General features: G+C 38.2%; 1 protein-coding gene across 1 annotated transcript in view; it reads left to right on the forward strand.

Annotated features, from left to right (window-relative positions):
• Positions 1-18,787, forward strand: part of NEO1 (neogenin 1) — a 212,546-nt gene that overhangs the window by 68,073 nt on the left and 125,686 nt on the right. Inside the window, exons 3-4 of the mRNA XM_081831880.1 lie at positions 3,257-3,532; positions 6,712-6,865. Of these exons, the coding sequence (XP_081688006.1) occupies positions 3,257-3,532; positions 6,712-6,865 (430 nt within the window). The remainder of the gene's footprint in view (positions 1-3,256; positions 3,533-6,711; positions 6,866-18,787) is intronic.

An 18,787-nucleotide genomic window follows, 5' to 3' on the forward strand; every position in this document is an offset into this window, starting at 1 on the left:
GATTCAACAGTCTTGCACAATTCACAGCGCTTACCAGAGCACATACCCTCCCCAGTGTCTATCACTCAGTCACCCCATGCCTCCCACCCCACCCCCCACTCCAACAACACTCAGTTTGTTTCCTGCGATTAAGAATTCCTCATATCAGTGAGATCATATGATACATGTCTTTCTCTGTTTGACTTATTTCACTCAACATAATACCCTCCAGTTCCATCCACGTCATTGCAAATGGCAAGATCTCATTCCTTTTGATGGCTGCATAATATTCCATTGTATATATATACCACATAAGGGGAATTTGTGAAAGAACACAAAGTAGGTAGCTCATAGAATTAGGTAGGAGAAGTCGTCTTCTCTGCACTCATTTCTCCACAGCGGAAATTTTGGTTTTACTGCCTGGGCTGTAGCCTGGCTAGGAGTGTTTTGTGCCTCAAGGTGGAGGCATTGGGTGGTCTGAATACAGACATTGTTAATCTCTGTTTGTCCAGCCCCCATCTCGCTCCTACTCTCTCTCCTTTCTCCTGCAGTTCTCTGAAAGCAGCAGGACAAACGGGCCTCCTACTTGTGAGCGCAGGAGGCTGCAGCACTTCCTGCCATGATATGTCAGCACCAGTTCCTCCGTCTGCTTTCCCTGTTGAGAAACTTGTAGAAATCTCTTGTCTGCCAGTTCCACATATGTTGTTACTCATTTTCATGAGACCTCAGGAGGGGAGAATATTTGGCTTTTTAAAAATAGAATTAGCTCTTGGTTTTATTTCAGCTTCCTTTTTTCCTACTTTCTTAGTTTCTCTGTTTATCTTTGTTAATTCCATTCTTCTAATTTTTTGGTTTCTGTAAAGTAGATGTATGGCTAATTTTATCTTTCTTTCCTTCAAAAATCCCCTTGATATAAAAAATAAGAAAAAATTTGTAAGAAGGCTAGACAACTTGTGTGTTATTTCCATATGGAATAATTCACCATCATAAAACTGCAAAACCTGGAACTATTTCTCATAATTTACTATGTTTGTTACTCTTTAAAGAAACAGTTTGCTGTGTTCTCAGCGTCTCAGAGTCACTTTTTTAGATGTTACTGTTAATGATAATAGCAGCTACTATTTGAGTATTTTTTTTCCAGATTTATTTATTTGGGGGGGGCATGATCAGGAGGGGCAGAGAGGGAGAGAGAATCTCAAGCCGACTCTGCACTGAGTGCGGACCCTGACGTGGGGCTTGAACCCAAGACCCTGAGATCATGACCTGAGCCGAAACCAAGAGTGAGATGCTTAGCCAACTGTGCCACCCAGGCACCCCTACTATTTGAGTTTTTATGTTGCCAAGGCAATATGCTGTATATGAAGTATTTATGTTAAGTATTAACCTTTTTAACACCCTATGAGGTCTCTTATTGTTCTCATTTTCCTGATGGAGAAACTGAGACTTCAAGGTTAAGTAACTTGCTAATGTCACACAGCCATGAAGTGGTGGGGTTGGGATTCACATGCAGATTATGTGACTCCAGAACTTAGGCTCTTAACCACTACATTCTGTGGCATCTACAGAGTATTTATGACTACATTTTTGTCACTATTTTATTTTGAAATAATTTCAAACTCATACAATTATTGCAAGAATGAAACCAAGAAATCCCATATACTCTTCACTCAGATTACCCAATTGTTAACATTTTACTATGTCTGCCTTATAACCCCCCACAATATGCACATACCCAAATCAGTGTTTTTTCCTAAATCATTATGGGTAAGTTGGAGGCATTACCCCCACCTAAATACTTCTGTGTATATTTCCTAAAAACAAAGATACTCTCCTAAATAACCATCCATCAATTTTAGGAAGTCAATCTTAATACGATACTACCGTAGATACCATTCTGATTTTACTGGTTGCTTCGATAAAGTTCTTTTTTTTTTTTTAAAGATTTTATTTATTTATTTGACAGAGAGAGACACAGTGAGAGCAGGAACACAAGCAGGGGGAGTGGGAGAAGGAGAAGCAGGCTGCCCGATGCGGGGCTCGATCCCAGGACCCTGGGATCATGACCCGAGCCGAAGGCAGATGCTTAACGACTGAGCCACCCAGGCGCCCCTCGATAAAGTTCTTAATAGCAAAAAACAAAAGCAGGAACTTTGCCCCTCTGCCACTCCTTTCTGGTCTGGGATTACATGTTGTATTTAGTAGTTTAGGCTCTTTTGGTCTCAAACCATTCTTTAGTTTATCCTAGTCTCATTTTGTGTTTTCTGATTTTCCCCTATGAATAGATTCAGGTTTTGCATTTTGGGAAGAAATATCACAGAAGTAAATGATGCCGCGTTCTTCTTAGTGCATTCTATCAGGAAGTGTATGATATTTTGTTTCACTACTGGTTATGTTAACCTTTATTACTTTGTTAATATGGTCTATGCTTTGTTTCTCCACTGTGAAGTTAATATTTTATACTTTTATTAATTAGCAGTATTTTGGGAAGAGCTAATTTGAGGCTCTGTATATATCCTATTCCTCATCCACCTTTCACCAGTGAGTTTAGCATCCATTCATTCTTTTCTGCCTCAATTATCATTATCCCAGATTGAGCCAGAGGAAACTCCCTTCAGTCTGACTTCTGTGTCCTTTTGATAGGTCCATATTGTTCTTTGGATGCTTCCTTACTTCCTGTCACAGGATGTTCCAGGTTTATCTTGTATTTTCCTTATTCTAGTCATAGAATCAGCCTCTTTAAGGAGCATTGGTTCCTTGTAGTGGAAAATGGTATTTAGAAATCAAGATTATGTCACCATATATACTCATTGCTACTCAAGTGGCATTGATTTTGGACTCTGGACAGAGCTAGGAGATTTATGCATATACATATATGTACAGATATATATGTATGTAATGACTGTGTATGAAATGTATATTTTTTACACATACATTTATATGTATGTATATGTTTAACTATATAATTACATAAAACTGTAAGTTTATACTGATGCCTTAATTCTACCAATACCATGGGATTTATTCTACCCTTCTGCTTTTCCATATTTGTACCTTGCTTCTCCAACTGTGAGGAATGTGACTTCAATTATCCCTAGTACATTTACTTATTTGACTTGTATCCCTGTTGTAGCCAGTTTCCTGACCCATGGACTTTTCTTCTTGATCCTGGTTCCAGCGTACATATGGCCACATGGGCTGACTTGCTCCTGGTTCCCAACACTACATTTTAAAGTAACATTAAACTACATTTTATTTCTTCTTTTCCTTTATTGTCCAGGTCTTCCAAGATTTGCCAGCCAACCAGAACCTTCTTCAGTTTATGCTGGGAACAGTGCAATTCTGAATTGTGAAGTTAATGTAGATTTGGTCCCGTTTGTGAGGTGGGAACAGAACAGACAGCCTCTTCTTCTGGATGATAGAGTTATCAAACTTCCAAGTGGAACACTGGTTATCAGCAACACTACTGAAGGAGATGGGGGACTTTATCGCTGCATAGTTGAAAGTGGTGGGCCACCAAAGTATAGCGATGAAGCTGAATTGAAAGTTCTTCCAGGTATTAATTTATTATCAGGACTTGTGGTTTTATGTTTATTAATGGATGAAAATTGTTGTTAGAATTTTCTTTTTAAATAAACACTGTTAAATCTATGGTGTGACAAATTAATGTCAGCATAAGGAGTCTCAGTTTCTTATAGGCAGAGAAAAGAAGAAAATGTGCCAGAAAGATTTACTCTTTAGTGAATACATTAATAGAAATTTATGAAGCGATAAAGTGTACCTATGGCATTCTTCTTGGCCAAAGACACCCTAGGTCTGTGTCTTTTGTCAAGCCTCTATCTGCTCCTTCCCTGGAATGGGATACTTGATGTAGTTAGATCTCTTGTCAAAATCCGAGACTCCCTCGGGCTAGTTCATGTAAGGGTTGGGCAGCGTGTTAACTAATAGAGCAGCTCTGGAGACACTGGTAGGCAAGAGTTCTTGGATCTTTATAGCGTTCCCCCATTTTAATGTAAACTCAGCCACTTCTTCCCTCGCTTTGTGGGTTCTCACTCTTTCTGCCCCTGGTGGCTCTCCTCCTCTGCTTCGTGTGTCTTTTTTCAGCTGTGTAACTTCTGCTTACTCATAACTTCCTCTCACGTGTTGCTCTTCCCAGGCATGCTAGCCTCCTGCTGCCTCCTGGCCTCTCAGCTTCTGTTCCCACTGCTGCGTGCCTAATTCCACATTTCTTCCTTCAAACCTGAGTTTATGAATATAATGGGGCCATCTTTACATTGTTTGGGCAGATTTTTTATATACAACTACTTTGTAGGCTAATTTTTAGTCTATGGATTGGCTTGCAAGGTGAGCCCAGTGTTGGGAGCAGCGACGCTTGAGGGTGTTCCTGATGGGCTTTGAACTGACTTTTTTTTTTAAGGCAGTTTCTTTCTTTGTCATCATCATCCATGCCTTTGCCATTCCTGTCCCTGTGTATTTTCAGCTTAGCAGCCACAGTTATTTTTTAAAATGTATATTAGATTATAAAATAAAATATATATTAGATCATGTTACATCTTTGCTCAAAACCTAATGGTTTCTCATCTTAGAGCAAAGTCCTTGGCCTGTAAGGCTTTGTATACTCTTAGTGCCCCCTTCCTCACCATCTCTCTCCTTCCATCTGGTACTCTTCTTTCCCTCACTCTATGATTGTGACCACCTTATGTTTCCAGAACACTCCAGACATTCTTTTGCTTTGGGGTCTTTCTACTTGCCATTTGCCCTGCCTGGAATTCTCTTCCCTCAGATGTCTGCCTGACACAACCGTCTTATTTCTCTGCTCAAATATCACTTCATTGTTAAGCCTTCCTTGGCCACTGTTTAAAACAACAGTCTTCCATATCCACCCTGGTACTTTCCTCTTTCCCCCTTAATTTTACTTCAGAACATATCCATTGTCTGACATACAATGTCTTTTATTTCTTGTCTCTCTCCCCTAGTAGTATATAAGGTCACCAAGGGTAGGGAATTTTGTCTGCTGCCAAGAATGGTAACTGACACATAGAAGCCAGTGAATATTTGTTCAAATTTATTTGTTTCTATCAAAATATGATTAAATGTAGCTAAATCCCAATGGGAAAACAAGAAAACTATTGCCATATTGCAGCATCTTCTAGTCTACTTCCTGACTTGCTTTTACATGGCAGAGGTCCTATTTCTTCTCTGGGGTACCATTCAAGCAAATCCTCAAAACCAGATCCAAGGAAAAAAAGATTTTCAGTGTCAGAGGATGAACCACCATTCAATATCTGAAACGAAAACAAAATAATGTTTTATTTACTTAAGTGAGGAAAAATCATAGTTGTTAAGCATAGTCTTGAATAATGCAAACTGCTGCTCTCGTATAGAATTTTGGGGAAGACGTTATTTTTGATGTGTTGGTTAAGAGGCAAGAGTGGGTTGATGTCAGCCATAGAAGCATGTTTTATGGTTGGTTGCGGAGGTGGGAGCAGGTTAATGTCAGCTATAGAAGCAAGTGATTCCACTTCTGAATGGCTGACTTTTAAAGCCTGAGGCTATCACTCGTTGGCTGGCTTTCAAAGGCATGTTCACTGAAGCGAGCTGTCACTCATCTAATAGACAGTGTTTGCTTGTTACCATGGCTATAGAACTGTCATCCATTAGTTACGCAAGTCTAAAGCCAGCCCTGGTGGTTGTTAGCAAGGCTGTAGAGCATCTTTTCCTGAGAGTATGGGGACAAGAGTTCTATCTCTTTACTGAGAACAGTCTTTTTTCTCAAAACTGAACACTGGAAATACCACTCCATCAAGAAGAGAACCCTGTCTTCTACCCATTAGAGTGTGGCCTTTTTAGATACCTATAAGAGGGCAGCTGTATAAAGTGAACACACACAGGAGCAGCCTAACAGTCGTACCGTTATAAAAATCAAGGGATTGACAGACTAAGTGAATGAGTTAAAGAGATGAAACTCAGAAAGATTTTTAGAAGTAACACACAGATGTAGGGATGTAAAGGAAACCTCTTACGATATCCCTATGAATGGAGAGGATGCTGTTAAGGGTCCTGAGCTTGCTCAGTCTTTTCTCTCTTTGTGCCACTCATGAAACATTTACTTTATTCAGTCTTTTGATGTGAAGGGGATTCTTGTCAAATATCCTTCAGTTGACTAGTAAGCACCTTGAAGTTCGGAGCTACAACTTCTACATCCTTAAGGTCCCCAGAGAGCCTAGCACAGTGCTTTACACATCAAAGTGATTAAGGAAATGTTTGCTAATTTATTTTTTTAAGATTTATACATTTATTTTGGGGGCGGGGCACAGGGAGAGGGAGAAAAAGAATCTCAAGCAGACTCCCTGCTGAGCATGGAGCCCAAAGCAGGGCTCGATTTCATGACCCTGAGATCATGACCTGAGCCGAAATCAAGAGTCAGACACTTAACCAACTGAGCCACCCAGGCACCCGGAAATGTTTGCTAATTTAAATGGGCGGTTCTTGTGTCACTTTTGCTTAAAATATTTTGTTATGTAAAGCCACATAGGGCTCCTGGCTGGCTCAGCTGGTAAAGCATGCATCTTTTGATCTTGGGGTCATGAGTTCAAGCCCCACACTGGGCATGGAGTCTACTTAAAAAAAATAAAATAATAAAGCCACACAGACTGAATAGGAATTTGCCATTCCTCATCATTAAAGTAGTAAAGTGCTTTCTTAATTAATGTCTTTTGTTTTTTAATTTTTTAGATCCTGAATTCACTTCAAACTTGGTATTTTTGAAACAGCCTTCTTCCTTAGTCAGAGTCATTGGTCAGAGTGCAGTGTTGCCGTGTGTTGCTTCAGGACTTCCTACTCCAACCATTAGATGGATGAAAAATGAGGAGGCGCTTGACACAGAAAGGTAATGTTGTCTGCCTAAAAGCTTTTTTCAGCCTTAGCTTGAGACTTGGTCTAATCTAATTTGGGACTACTGATTAATAATGAAAAAAGTGGTGATCTACTTTATTTTTATTTAAGCACATTATAATGCTCATTTATCATTCTTGAAATAGTTTATACGCTATATATGATTAGGATGTTTAAAGAAAAAATTGCTTTCAAAATATTAAGGGATAATTATTCCATCTGTTCTTTCTGAGCTGCAGTATACTTAGCTTAAGGCCTCAAGACCTCTTTCCCTAAATTGTTGCAGAAGTTTCTGGTCCTGACTAGCCTGAGACTTCTAATTCCTTTTCATGTGCATTTTGTTGATAGTTTTTTCCTTTATTCTAACAATAAAAGAGAATTTATTCCTCATCCTTCTGTTTTTGCCTTTTAAAATCATACGAGCCTTCTTCTATGATCATAAATTCTTCCTCTTCCACAAAAGCTTTTTTCTAAACATCAGCCATCCTGTCGTCCCTCATTACTTCCTTATGTAATAGGTGCTTGACATACGTAATGGGTGCTTTTCTTTGTTGTATTCTGATAAAAGAACTGAGGTAGCGGTGGTGGTGGTATTTAGGTATATTTTGTTTCCAAAGCAAAGTTATTTTGTGTGTTGTAGAATGTTTAGTATCATCCTTGGTCTCTATCCACTGGATGCCAGTAGCACTCCCAAGTTGTGACAACCAAAAATGTTTCTAGATGTTGACAGATGTTCCTTGGGGGACAAAATGGTCCCCAGTTGAGGACCACTGTTGCAGAGCAGTGCTGTCCAATAGAAATATGATGCAAGCCATGTGTGTAATTTAAAATTTTTGATAGCTAGGTAAAAAAAACCTAAGATGTAACGCATACTACTAAATACGATAATAATTTATGTGATGCACCAGTTAAAGTGAAATGTAGTTCTACCCAAACAATAAATGTGGTTAGTGTTGCTTCAGCTTTTACATTTGAATAAAAATTAAAATTTAGAGTTCAGGTCTTCACTCTAGCCACATTTCAAGTGTCAGAGACCCCCTGTGCTAGTGGCTATTGATTTGGACTGAGCAGGTCTAAAGATTCCCAACTGAGTGATCCGAAGTAAGCAGACAGTCTTAATTTGTGTACTTAAGTAGCCAAGACCTGGGAAAGGGGTAACTCTCTGGTTAGCTTGGTGATCAACCTTCAGTGATTTCATTAGCAAAACTGATGGTATCATCTCCAATATCATCTCTTTCTTTCTCAGCACTCATCCAGTCATCAACTACTTCTGCCTATATTTTACTTCCTTTCTTCCCACTCCTTTCCCCAGCTAAATATTAGGCGAAGAATTTATAAAACTTCAAGGGAGTATTTAAAACTTAGGCTAACTGAAACATAGGGAACCTTTAAAAAGGGGATAAAAATTTGAAGCTCTCTTAGAGTAGAAATTTAAGTTGGCTACATGTTAGAACAAAATCTTTATCAAGAGTAGGAAAGCTGGGGCACCTGGGTGGCTCAGTCAGTTACCCATTCAACTCTTGATTTCAGCTTGTCATGATCTCAGGGTGGTGAGATCCAGCCCCTCATCGAGCTCCACACTCAGTAGGGAGTGTGTGTGGGATTTTCTCTCTCTCTCTGCCCCTTCCCCCTGCTTGTGCACTCTCTCTCTCTCTCAAATAAATTAATCTTTAAATTACTGTTTAATTAAATTTTATTTATATGAGAGAGTGCAAGTGGGGAGAGGAACGAAGGGCGGGGGAGAGGAACAAGCCCACTCTGCAGTGAGTGCAGACTCTGACATGGGGCTCAATCCCAGGACTCTGAGATCATGACCTGAGCCTAAATCAAGAGCAGGTCACTTAACCACCTGAGCCACCGAGGTGCCCCAGAAATAAATAAATCTTTAAAAAAAGGGGAGGGGTAAGAAAGCTGAAATAGGTTCTTTTAAAAGATTTTGTATTTTATCATCATAGAAGGACATTCTGAAGATATATAATGATAAAGGAGTTTGATTTCTTATATAAGAAATAAAAGTGAGGATTGCTATGATTCTCATTTGCTTATTCAATAATTATTCAACAAATGTTTACTGAAAGCCAATTATTTTAAGCACTGTTCTAGGTACTGGGAACAGAGTAGTGAACTGAATAGAGTTTTGCTGATACTCTAGTGGGGAAGAGTCAGACAGTAATCATTTAAACATGTAAAAGTTCAGTTTATGATAAGTGCTATGAAGAAAATTAAGACAAAAGTATGCCAGGGATACCAAGAGAGGTAGAGGTATGATTGCTATCTTATATAGTATGTTGGACAGCTGTTCCTTTAGTAAAGTGATTCTCATACTGGGGTCTAGATGTGGTTGGGGTATATAAGTCACAGTAGAAATGTTACATATCTTCCTTTTATGTTGCATAAAATTATTAGATTCAATTTTATTCAAACATATTTCTTAGGGGAAATGTTTTTTAATTAAATCAAATGTGGATATATCATGGCTAGCAATATCTCTCTGAATTTGAAGGATAAATCAGAAGACTGAGTAGACTGTTTTCTACCTTGAGTTCTCTAGGCTTCTGAATACTTGGGTTACATGGTAGAAAAGTCTGAGAAGCATTGCTTTCGAATAGCACTGCCTCAGGAAGCTTCACAAGCATGTAGGAGGAGGACAGTGTTGATGGTGTTCATGTCAGTATTTCTAAGCCTTAGCATAGTGTCTGGCACATAATGGGGTAGGGAAAGTGGTAACCAATAATTTTTGGTCAGATATCTGAATGTAGTATAGGAGAATCAGAGTGCTTCAGGTTAGACGTAGGTAATTACTCAAAATGTCTGTTTCTACCAGTGCCTTATGAGATATGTAGATGGGCCTTAGCTAATAAATTATTTAAACCCCAAATTAGAAAGAAATTTTGAAATTGGAAGAAACAAGTGGTTAGAAATCTAGATAGTGCTAGGCTGGCTTCGGTAAAAATCTTGAACTATTAGACATCCTTCTCTATTACTAATCTTAAGGCCTCTTTGAAAATGAATATTTTAAAACATTACCTGGGAGAAGCTAAGATGGCAGAATAGTAGGAGGACCCTAGGCTTGCCTCTTCCCTTGAACACAGCTAGATAAATATCAAATCATTCTGAATACCCAAGAAATTGATCTGAGGACTGACAGAACAAACTGCCCAACTAGAGGCAAAGAGGCCACAACGTAGAAGTTAAATTTGCAAAATATAAAGAAAAAATCCTAAGAGCAGCAAGACAAAGAAGTCCTGAACTTACAAGGGAAGACAAATGAGGTTAAGAGCAGATCTATCCACAGAAACTTGGCAGGCCACAAGAGAGTGGCATGATATATTCAACGTGCTGAATGGCAAAAATATGCAGATAAGAATACTCTATCCAGCAAGGCTGTCATCCAGCATAGGAGAGATAGAGTTTCCCAGACAAACAAAAACTAAGGGAGTTCATGACCACTAAACCAGGCCAGCAAGAAATATTAAAGGGGCCTTTTTGAGTGGGAAAGAAAGACCAAAAGCTTCAAAGACTAGAGAGAAACAGAGAAAATCTCCAGAAATGACAGAACAAGTAATAAAATGGCACTAAATTCATATCTATCAATAATCACTCTGAATGTAAATGGACTGAATGCACCGATCAGGAGACATAGGGTGTCCGAATGGGGGGGAAAAAAACCCAACAAGACCCATCTATATGCTGCCTACAAGAGACTTATTTTAGACCTAAAGACACCAGCAGATTGAAAGTGAGGGGATAGAGAACCATTTGTCATGCTAATGGACATCAAAAGAAAGCCAGAGTAGGAGTACTTATATCAGACAAACTAGATTTAAACTGAAGACTGTAACAAGAGATGAAGAAGGGCACTATATCATAATAAAAAGATCCATCCAGCAAGAAGACCTAACAATTTTAATATTTATGTTCCCAATTTGGGAGCACCCAAATATGAATAACAAACATAAAGGAATTCATTGATAATAATACAATAATAGTAGAGGACTTTAACACCTTACTTACATTAACAGAGAGATCATCTAGGCAAAATCAACAAGGAAACAATGGCTTTGAATGACACACTGGACCAGATGGACTTAAAGATACGTTCAGAACATTTCATCCTAAAGCAGCAGAATACACATTCTTATCGAGTGCACATGGGACATTCTCCAGAATAGATCACATACTAGGTCACAAATCAGACCTCAACAAGTACAAAATGATTGAGATCATACCATGCATATTTTCCGACCATAATGCTATGTAACTTGAAGTCAACCACATGAAAATTTTTGGGAAGACCACAAAGACATGAAGGTTAAAGAACATCCTACAAAAAAATTAATGGGTCAACCAGGAAATTAAAGAAGAAATTTTTAAAAAATACATGGAAACAAATGATAATGAAAACACGATGGTCCAAAACTTTTGGGATGCAGCAAAAGCAGTCATAAGAGGGAAGTATATAGCAATACAAGCCTACCTCAGGAAGCAAGAAAAATCTCAAATATGCAACCTAACCTCACACCTAAAGGAGCTAGTGGAAAAACAACAAATGAAGCCTAAAGCCAGCAGAAGAAGGGAAATAATAAAGGTTAGCGCAAAAATGAATGATACAGACACATACACACAACAGTAGAACAGATGAATGAACCCAGGAGCTGGTTCTTTGAAAGAATTAATAAAAGTGACAAACCCCTAGCCAGACTTATCAAAAGAAAAAAGAAAGGACCCAAATAAATAAAATCACAAATGAGAGAGGAGAGATCACAACCAGCACCACAAAAATACAAACAATTATAGGAGAATATTATGAAAAATTATATGCTAACAGATTGGGCAATCTGGAAGAAATGGATAAATTCCTACAAACATATAAACTACCAAAACTGAAACATGAAGAAATAGAAAACTTGTTCAAGTTTTCTTGAAGTTCAAGACTGATAAACCAGCAAAGAAATTGAATCAGTAATCAAAAATATCTCAAAAATTATGGGAAGAGCCCAAGTTTCCATCAACTGATGAATAAAGAAGATGTGGTATATATATGCAATGGAATATTATTCAGGCATAAAAAGAATGAAATCTTGCCATTTACAATGATATGGATGGAGCTAGAGAATGTTATGCTAAGTGAAAAAAGTCATAGAAAGAAAAATACATTATGATTTCATTCATATGTGTAATTAAAGAAGAAAATAGATGACATGGGGGAAGAAAAAGAGGGAAGCAAACCATAAAACAGAGTCTTAACTATAGAGAACAAATGGAGGGTTGCTGGAGGGAGGGTGGGCGGGGGATGGGCTAGATGGGTGATGGGTATTAAGGAGGGCACTTGTGATGAGCACTGGGTGTTGTATGTAAGTGATGAATCACTAAATTCTACTCCTGAAACTAATATTACACTATATGTTAACTAAATGGAATTTAAATAAAAATTTGAAACAAAATAAATACATGAATAAATTCTTTTGTGACCATTAAAATAAATAAATAAATAAAGCATTACCATGACTGTCTTAAGAATTGATATATTTACCTAATCTTTCCATCAAATTTGTTCAGATCCAAACCAATCATAGCTACTGAAGGAAGGATAGTGGAAATGTGTCCAATTCATTGAGTAGTTTTATTTTAAAGGGAGAGAATCCAGAAAATACAAATGCTAAAGTGTAGAGTGACTGACTGCACAATGTAATGTTCTGTTTTGGTGGAATGACAGATCAGAACCCAGCTGCAAAGGAACAGGTTATAGTTATAAAAATGCTTAATGTATTATAATTGACAATAATCGAAAAATTATTTGAAAAACAAGTGGAGGAGTCACATTTCTGCGAAGATGGAATAGATGTATTTTTCCCTATTCTTCCCACTACCAAAAATCCCAGACATTATATGTAGAACAAACCTAATAAGACTCTGGGGTTGCCTGCGTGGCTCAGTCAGTTAAGCATCTGACTCTTAGCTCAGGTGTTGATCTCAGGGTCGTGAGTTCAAGCCCTGTGTTGGGCTCCATGCTAGGAGTGGAGCCTACTTAAAAAGAAAAAAAAAAAAAAAAAGGACTCTAAAAGGTGGAGAGAGGAAGAATGACTGGCTAGAGACCGTGGGACCCAAGGAACAACATGATGGTGAGTTCCTTGGGTTTTGTTTTTGCCTCATATATCCCAACTTGAGCTGAAGAAGCTGGCAACCTGAAAATGCCAACAGGCACGTTCAAAAAAGTTCTTAACAAACATGTGCTCTCTCTAGCCAGAGGACCAGTAAAGGGAAAGCATAGCAAGACAAAAAGTATAAGACTATAATCACTCCTACTTTAACCAAACACTACGGAAGAAACTGCAGCCCCACCTTCACCCATGTGAGCAAAAACCCAAGTGGGAAGGCTAGACTGCCACCCTTACCAGGTTGTAATGAGATCCCGCAACCTATATGGTATCAGGAGCTAAATAGGGAGGCAAAACTTTCATCTCAACCAGGCAGTATCAAGGCCCTCTCTTTTGCTGTGTTAGTAGAAACCACAGAGGGAGCGTGGACTTTTATCCCACCTGGCGGTAAAAGATATTTCTTCCCTTCCCCACGAGGGTGGTATTAAAGGAGGCCTTGTGGAGAGTCAGAACTTTCATCATCATGTAGTATTGAGGCCCCCCTCCATGGTGTCAGTGGACACTATATGGGGAATGGTAATGAGGTATTCCTACTGCACCAGCCAGAGGGCAGTATCAGTGAAGGCCTAGTGGGGAGTCAGAACTCCCAGCCCTGTTAAGGAATAATGAGGAATCCCCACTTCCCCTTGGGTATTAAAATGAAGACTGAGTAGGGAACCTGGACTTCCACCTCCATCTGACAGTAATAAGGTGGTACCTCCCCCTTCCTCTAGAGGAGTGTCAGAAGAAGCCACCTAAAATTAAAGGTTTAGTGAGATCCAGAGTCTTATACTCCAGATATCCAGATTTCAATTTAAAATGACTCATCATACCAAGAACCAGGAAGATCTCAAATGAGAAAAGACAATAGATGTCAACATTTAGTTGGCAGGTTTTAGAATTATCTGATATATTTTAAAGCAGTCACCATAGAAATGCTTCAATAATTACAAACACACTTGAAACAAATGAAAAAAACAGAACATCTCAGCAAAAACATAGAAAAGTCTCCTCAAATAAATAGCAGATTTAAAGAACCAAGTAATAGAAAATTTTGAAGTTAGACCATAAAAAAATAAAATCAGTGGATGGGCTTAGCAGTAGACCAGATGGGACAGAGGAAAGAATCTGTGAACTAGAAAAATAGAAGACACAATGGTCAGTATTAGGACTGAAACAAGGGATGCTGCTACAGATCCTGCAGGCATCAAAAGGATAAGGGCACGCTATAAGCAACTAAACACATGTAAATTTGACAGCTTATACAAAATAAACTGCTTGCTCCAAAACACAACCTACCACATCTAACCCAATATGAAATAATTTGAATAGGTCTCTGTTAAGGAGATTGACTTTGTAATTTTAAAACTCCTAAAAAAGAAGTCTCCAGGCCCAGATGGTTTCACTGGAGAGTTCTAATGTTTAAAGAATTAACACCAGTTCTACACAATCTCTCCAGAAAATAGAAGGAATTGAAGCTAGTATCACTCTGATACCAAAACCAGACAAACATAGTACAAAAACAAAAACTACAGGCCAACAGGCCAATACCCCCTCATGAATATAAACATAAAAATTCTTAACAAGGAGCGCCTGGGTGGCTTAGTTGGTTAAGCGACTGCCTTTGGCTCAGGTCATGATCCCAGGGTCCTGGGATCGAGCCCCGCATCAGGCTCCCTGCTCAGTGGAGAGCCTCCTTCTCCCTCTCCCTCTGCTACTCCCCCCTGCTTGTGCTCTCTCTCTCTGTCAAATAAATAAAATCTTTTAAAAAAAATTCTGAACAAAATACTAGCAGAGTGAATTCAGATGTGTGTGTATATATATACATATATATTCAAATGTGTGTATGTATGTGTGTGTATGTAAATATATATGTATGTATATTTATATACCATAACCAAGTAGGGTTTATTCCAGGGATGCAAGGCTGACTCAGTATTCCAAAATTAATATAATCTAACATATTAAAAAACTAAAGAAAAAACCTACATGATCAAATTAATAGAGAAAAAGCATTTGACAAAATTCAACACCCTTTCATTATTTGAAAAAAACGTTCAGAAAAATAACTTAAGAACATATACAGAAAACTTACAAGCTAACATTATATTTAATGGTGAAAGACAGTACTTCCTCTAAAGATCAAGAACTAGTTAAGGAAGTTCACGGTCAGTGCTAGAAGTTCTAGCCAGTTCAATAAAGCAAGAAAAATAAAACACACAGATCTAAAAGGAAGAAGTAAATAACCTCTATTTGCAAATGATATGTTTCCACAGAGAATCCCAAGGAATCCACAAAAAAACCTTTTAGAACTAAGAAGTAAGTTCAGCAAGTCACAAGATATAAGATAAACATAAAAATCAATTGTATTTCCTCAACATCACTCATCATTAGGGAAATGCAAATCAGAATTACAGTGAGTATCACCTCACACCTGTCAGAATGGCTAAAATCAAAAACACAAGAAACAAGTGTCAGTGAGGATGTGGAGAAAAAGGAACCATAGTGCAGTGTTGGTGGGAATGCAAACTGGAATGCAAACTGGTGCAACCACTGTGAAAAACAATATGGAGATCCCTCAAAAAATTAAAAATAGGACTATCCTATGATCCAGTAATCACACTACTGGGTATTTAACCAGAGAATAGGAAAACATTAATTCAAAGGGATACATGAGACCCTATGTTTATAGCAGCATTATTTACAATACCCAAGATATGGATGCAGCCCAAGTGTCCATCTACAGATGAATGGATAAAGAAGATATGGTACACTTATACAATGGAATATTACTCAGTCATAGAAAGAATGAAATCTTGCCATTTGCAATGACATCAATGGATTTAGAGAGTATAATGCTAAGGGAAATAAGTCAGAGAAAGACAAATACTGTATGATCTCACTCATATGTGGAATTTAAAAAACAAAACAAATGAGCAAAGGTAAAAAAGAGAGAAACCAAGAAACAAACTCTGAACTATAGAGAACAAGCTGACGGTTACCACAGGGGAGGCAGGTGGGGGAATGGGTGAAACAGGTGATGGGGATTAAAAAGCACACTTATGATGGGAAAAAAAAAAAGAATCTAGGTTATAAAACAGAAATTAGGCACCAGGAAACAAGATTGGGTAAATTCAGACCAAGGCAGCAGAGGAAAAAGCCAAGCCAGGGTAAGCCAAGGATGTTTTGAGAAGGGCAATTCAAAGTCATTGAAGAAAAGAGATAACATATTACTGCTCTTAATTTCTCTTCCCTAAGACTGCTCTGACGCCAAGTCTCATTGAAGAAGAATTAAGACAGCTTTAGTCCTTGAGAATAAGGAGGGGGAATGGAGAACATTCCTGGCCACTGGGAACAAACCGGATGGCCATCCTTCAGAAATGGAGGAAAACTGCCTAAGACAATCTTGGCTCTTTATAATGAACAAATGGTCAGAGAGAACTTTATGCAAAGGACTTTGCATTTTTGGAATTCTTGTTTATGTAGCAATTTTAAGCATGTAAGTATATATTTCCATTTAAAAATATACAAAAAAATACAGATGAATGGACCATGAAGAAAAAAATCATTTGTATTTCTGTGTACTAGCAATGAGCATGTGAACACCGAAGTTACAGATACAATAGCATTTACAATCACTCACAAAAATTGAAATACTTAAGTTGAAGATCTAACAAAACTTGTTAGATTTGTATACTAAAAAACACAAAATGCTAATGAAAGATATCAAAGAAGATCTAAATAAATAGACCTACAGTGTCTTTGGATTGGAAGACTCAGTAGCAAAGATGTCAGTTCTTCAAATTGATACACAGGTTAACTCCATTCCTGTCAATATCCCAGCAAGATCTTTTGTAGATATAGGCAAGACTATTCTAAAATTTAGATGGAAAAGCAAAGGAACTGGAATAGTTAACAGTTTTTTTAAAAAGTGAGAAGAATCAGTCTACCTTATTTCAGGACTTGTATATAGCTACAGTGATCAAGACTGTATGGCATTGAGGATAGTCACATATATCACTGGGACAGAATAGAGAATTCAGATTTAGACCAAACAAAAATGCCCAACTAATTTTTGACAAAGATGTAAAAGCAGATCAATGGAGGAAAGGTAGCATTTTTTTTTTAAAGATTTTATTTATTTATTTGACAGAGAGAGACACAGCGAGAGAGGGAACACAAGCAGGGAGAGAGGGAGAAGCAGGCTTCCCGCTGAGCAGGGAGCCTGATGCGGGCCTTGATCCCACAACCCAAGCCGAAGGCAGATGCTTAACAACTGAGCCACCCAGGCACCCCAGGAAAGATAGCATTTTTAACAAATGCTGCTGGAGCAGTTGGTCACGCCTCTCAACCTATGTCTCACACGTCATATAAAAAATTAACTCTTGGACCTAAATGTAAAATGCAAAATGAAATTTGAGAAAAGAAATATGGGAGAATACCAGGATCTAGGGCTAGGCAAAGAGTTATTAGATTTGACACCGAAAGCACAATCCATAAAAGGAAAAGTTGAAAATTGGATTTCATCAAAATTAAAAACTTTTGCTCTGTGACAGACCCTTTTAGAGGATGAAAAGATAATTACAGAGTGGAAGAAAATATTTGCAAGCCACATCTTCAACAAGTGTATGTAAAATGTATAATAATCTTTCAAAACTCAACAGTAGAAAAGCACATAATCCAATTAGAAATAGGCAAAAGACATGAATATATGTTTTACTGGAAAAGATGAAGATGGCAAGTAAGCACAAGAAAAGTTGTTTCACATTGTTAGCCATGAGGGAAATGCAAATTAAAATCACAGTAAGATATTGCTATGTACCTATCAGAATAGCTACACTTTGTAAAAATTGACAGCATCAAATGCTGTCAAGGATGTGGAGAAATGGGATCACTCTGACACTGCTGGCTGGAATGTGAAAATGGTACAGCCACTCCACAAAACTGGCAGTTTCTTTAAAAACTTAACATGTTGCAACTACCGTATGACCTAACATTAACACTTTTGGGCATTTGTCCTGTAGAAATGAACTTCATGTTCACACACAAGTCTGCATATCTGTATTCACAGCAGCTTTATTCATAATAGCCCCAAACTAGAAACAGCCCAGATGTCCTTGATTGAGTGAATGGTTAAACAAACTAAGGTATATCCATACTGTGGAATTCCTGCTAAGCAATAAAAGGAAGGAACTATTGATATATGCAGCAACCTAGATGAATCTTTGGAGAATTATGCTGAGTGAAGAAAGCCAAGCCCCAAAGGTTATATACTGTATGATTTTATTTATATAATATTCTTCTTGAAATGACAAAATTACTGAAATGGAGAACAGATTAGTGGTTGCCAGGGGTTAATGAGGAGGTGGGAGGAGGAGGAAAGAGGGTGTGGCTGTAAAAGGGCCATAGGAGGGATCCTTGTGGTGATGGAAATGTCAGTATTCTTGTTGTGATGTTGTACTCTACGAGGTTACCACTGGGTAAAGACGTACATACAATACATCTCTGTATTATTTTTTTTTTAAGATTTTTATTTATTTGTCAGAGGGAGAGTGAGAGAGAGAAGAGAGCACAAGCAGGGGGAGCGGCAGGCAGAGGGAGAAGCAGGCTCCCTGCTGAGCAGGGAGCCCCAAGTGGGGCCCAATCTCAGGACCCTGGAATCATGACCTGAGCAGACCTGGCAGACGCTTAAATGACTGAGCCATACAGGTGTCCCCTCTCTGTATTATTTCTTAAAACTGTAGTTACCTCATAATAAAAAGTTTAGTGAAAACAAAACA

Source organism: Leptonychotes weddellii, chromosome 9 (genome assembly GCF_054177405.1).
Source record: "Leptonychotes weddellii isolate Sample4059 chromosome 9, ASM5417740v2, whole genome shotgun sequence".
Classification (NCBI taxonomy): Eukaryota; Metazoa; Chordata; class Mammalia; order Carnivora; family Phocidae; genus Leptonychotes; species Leptonychotes weddellii.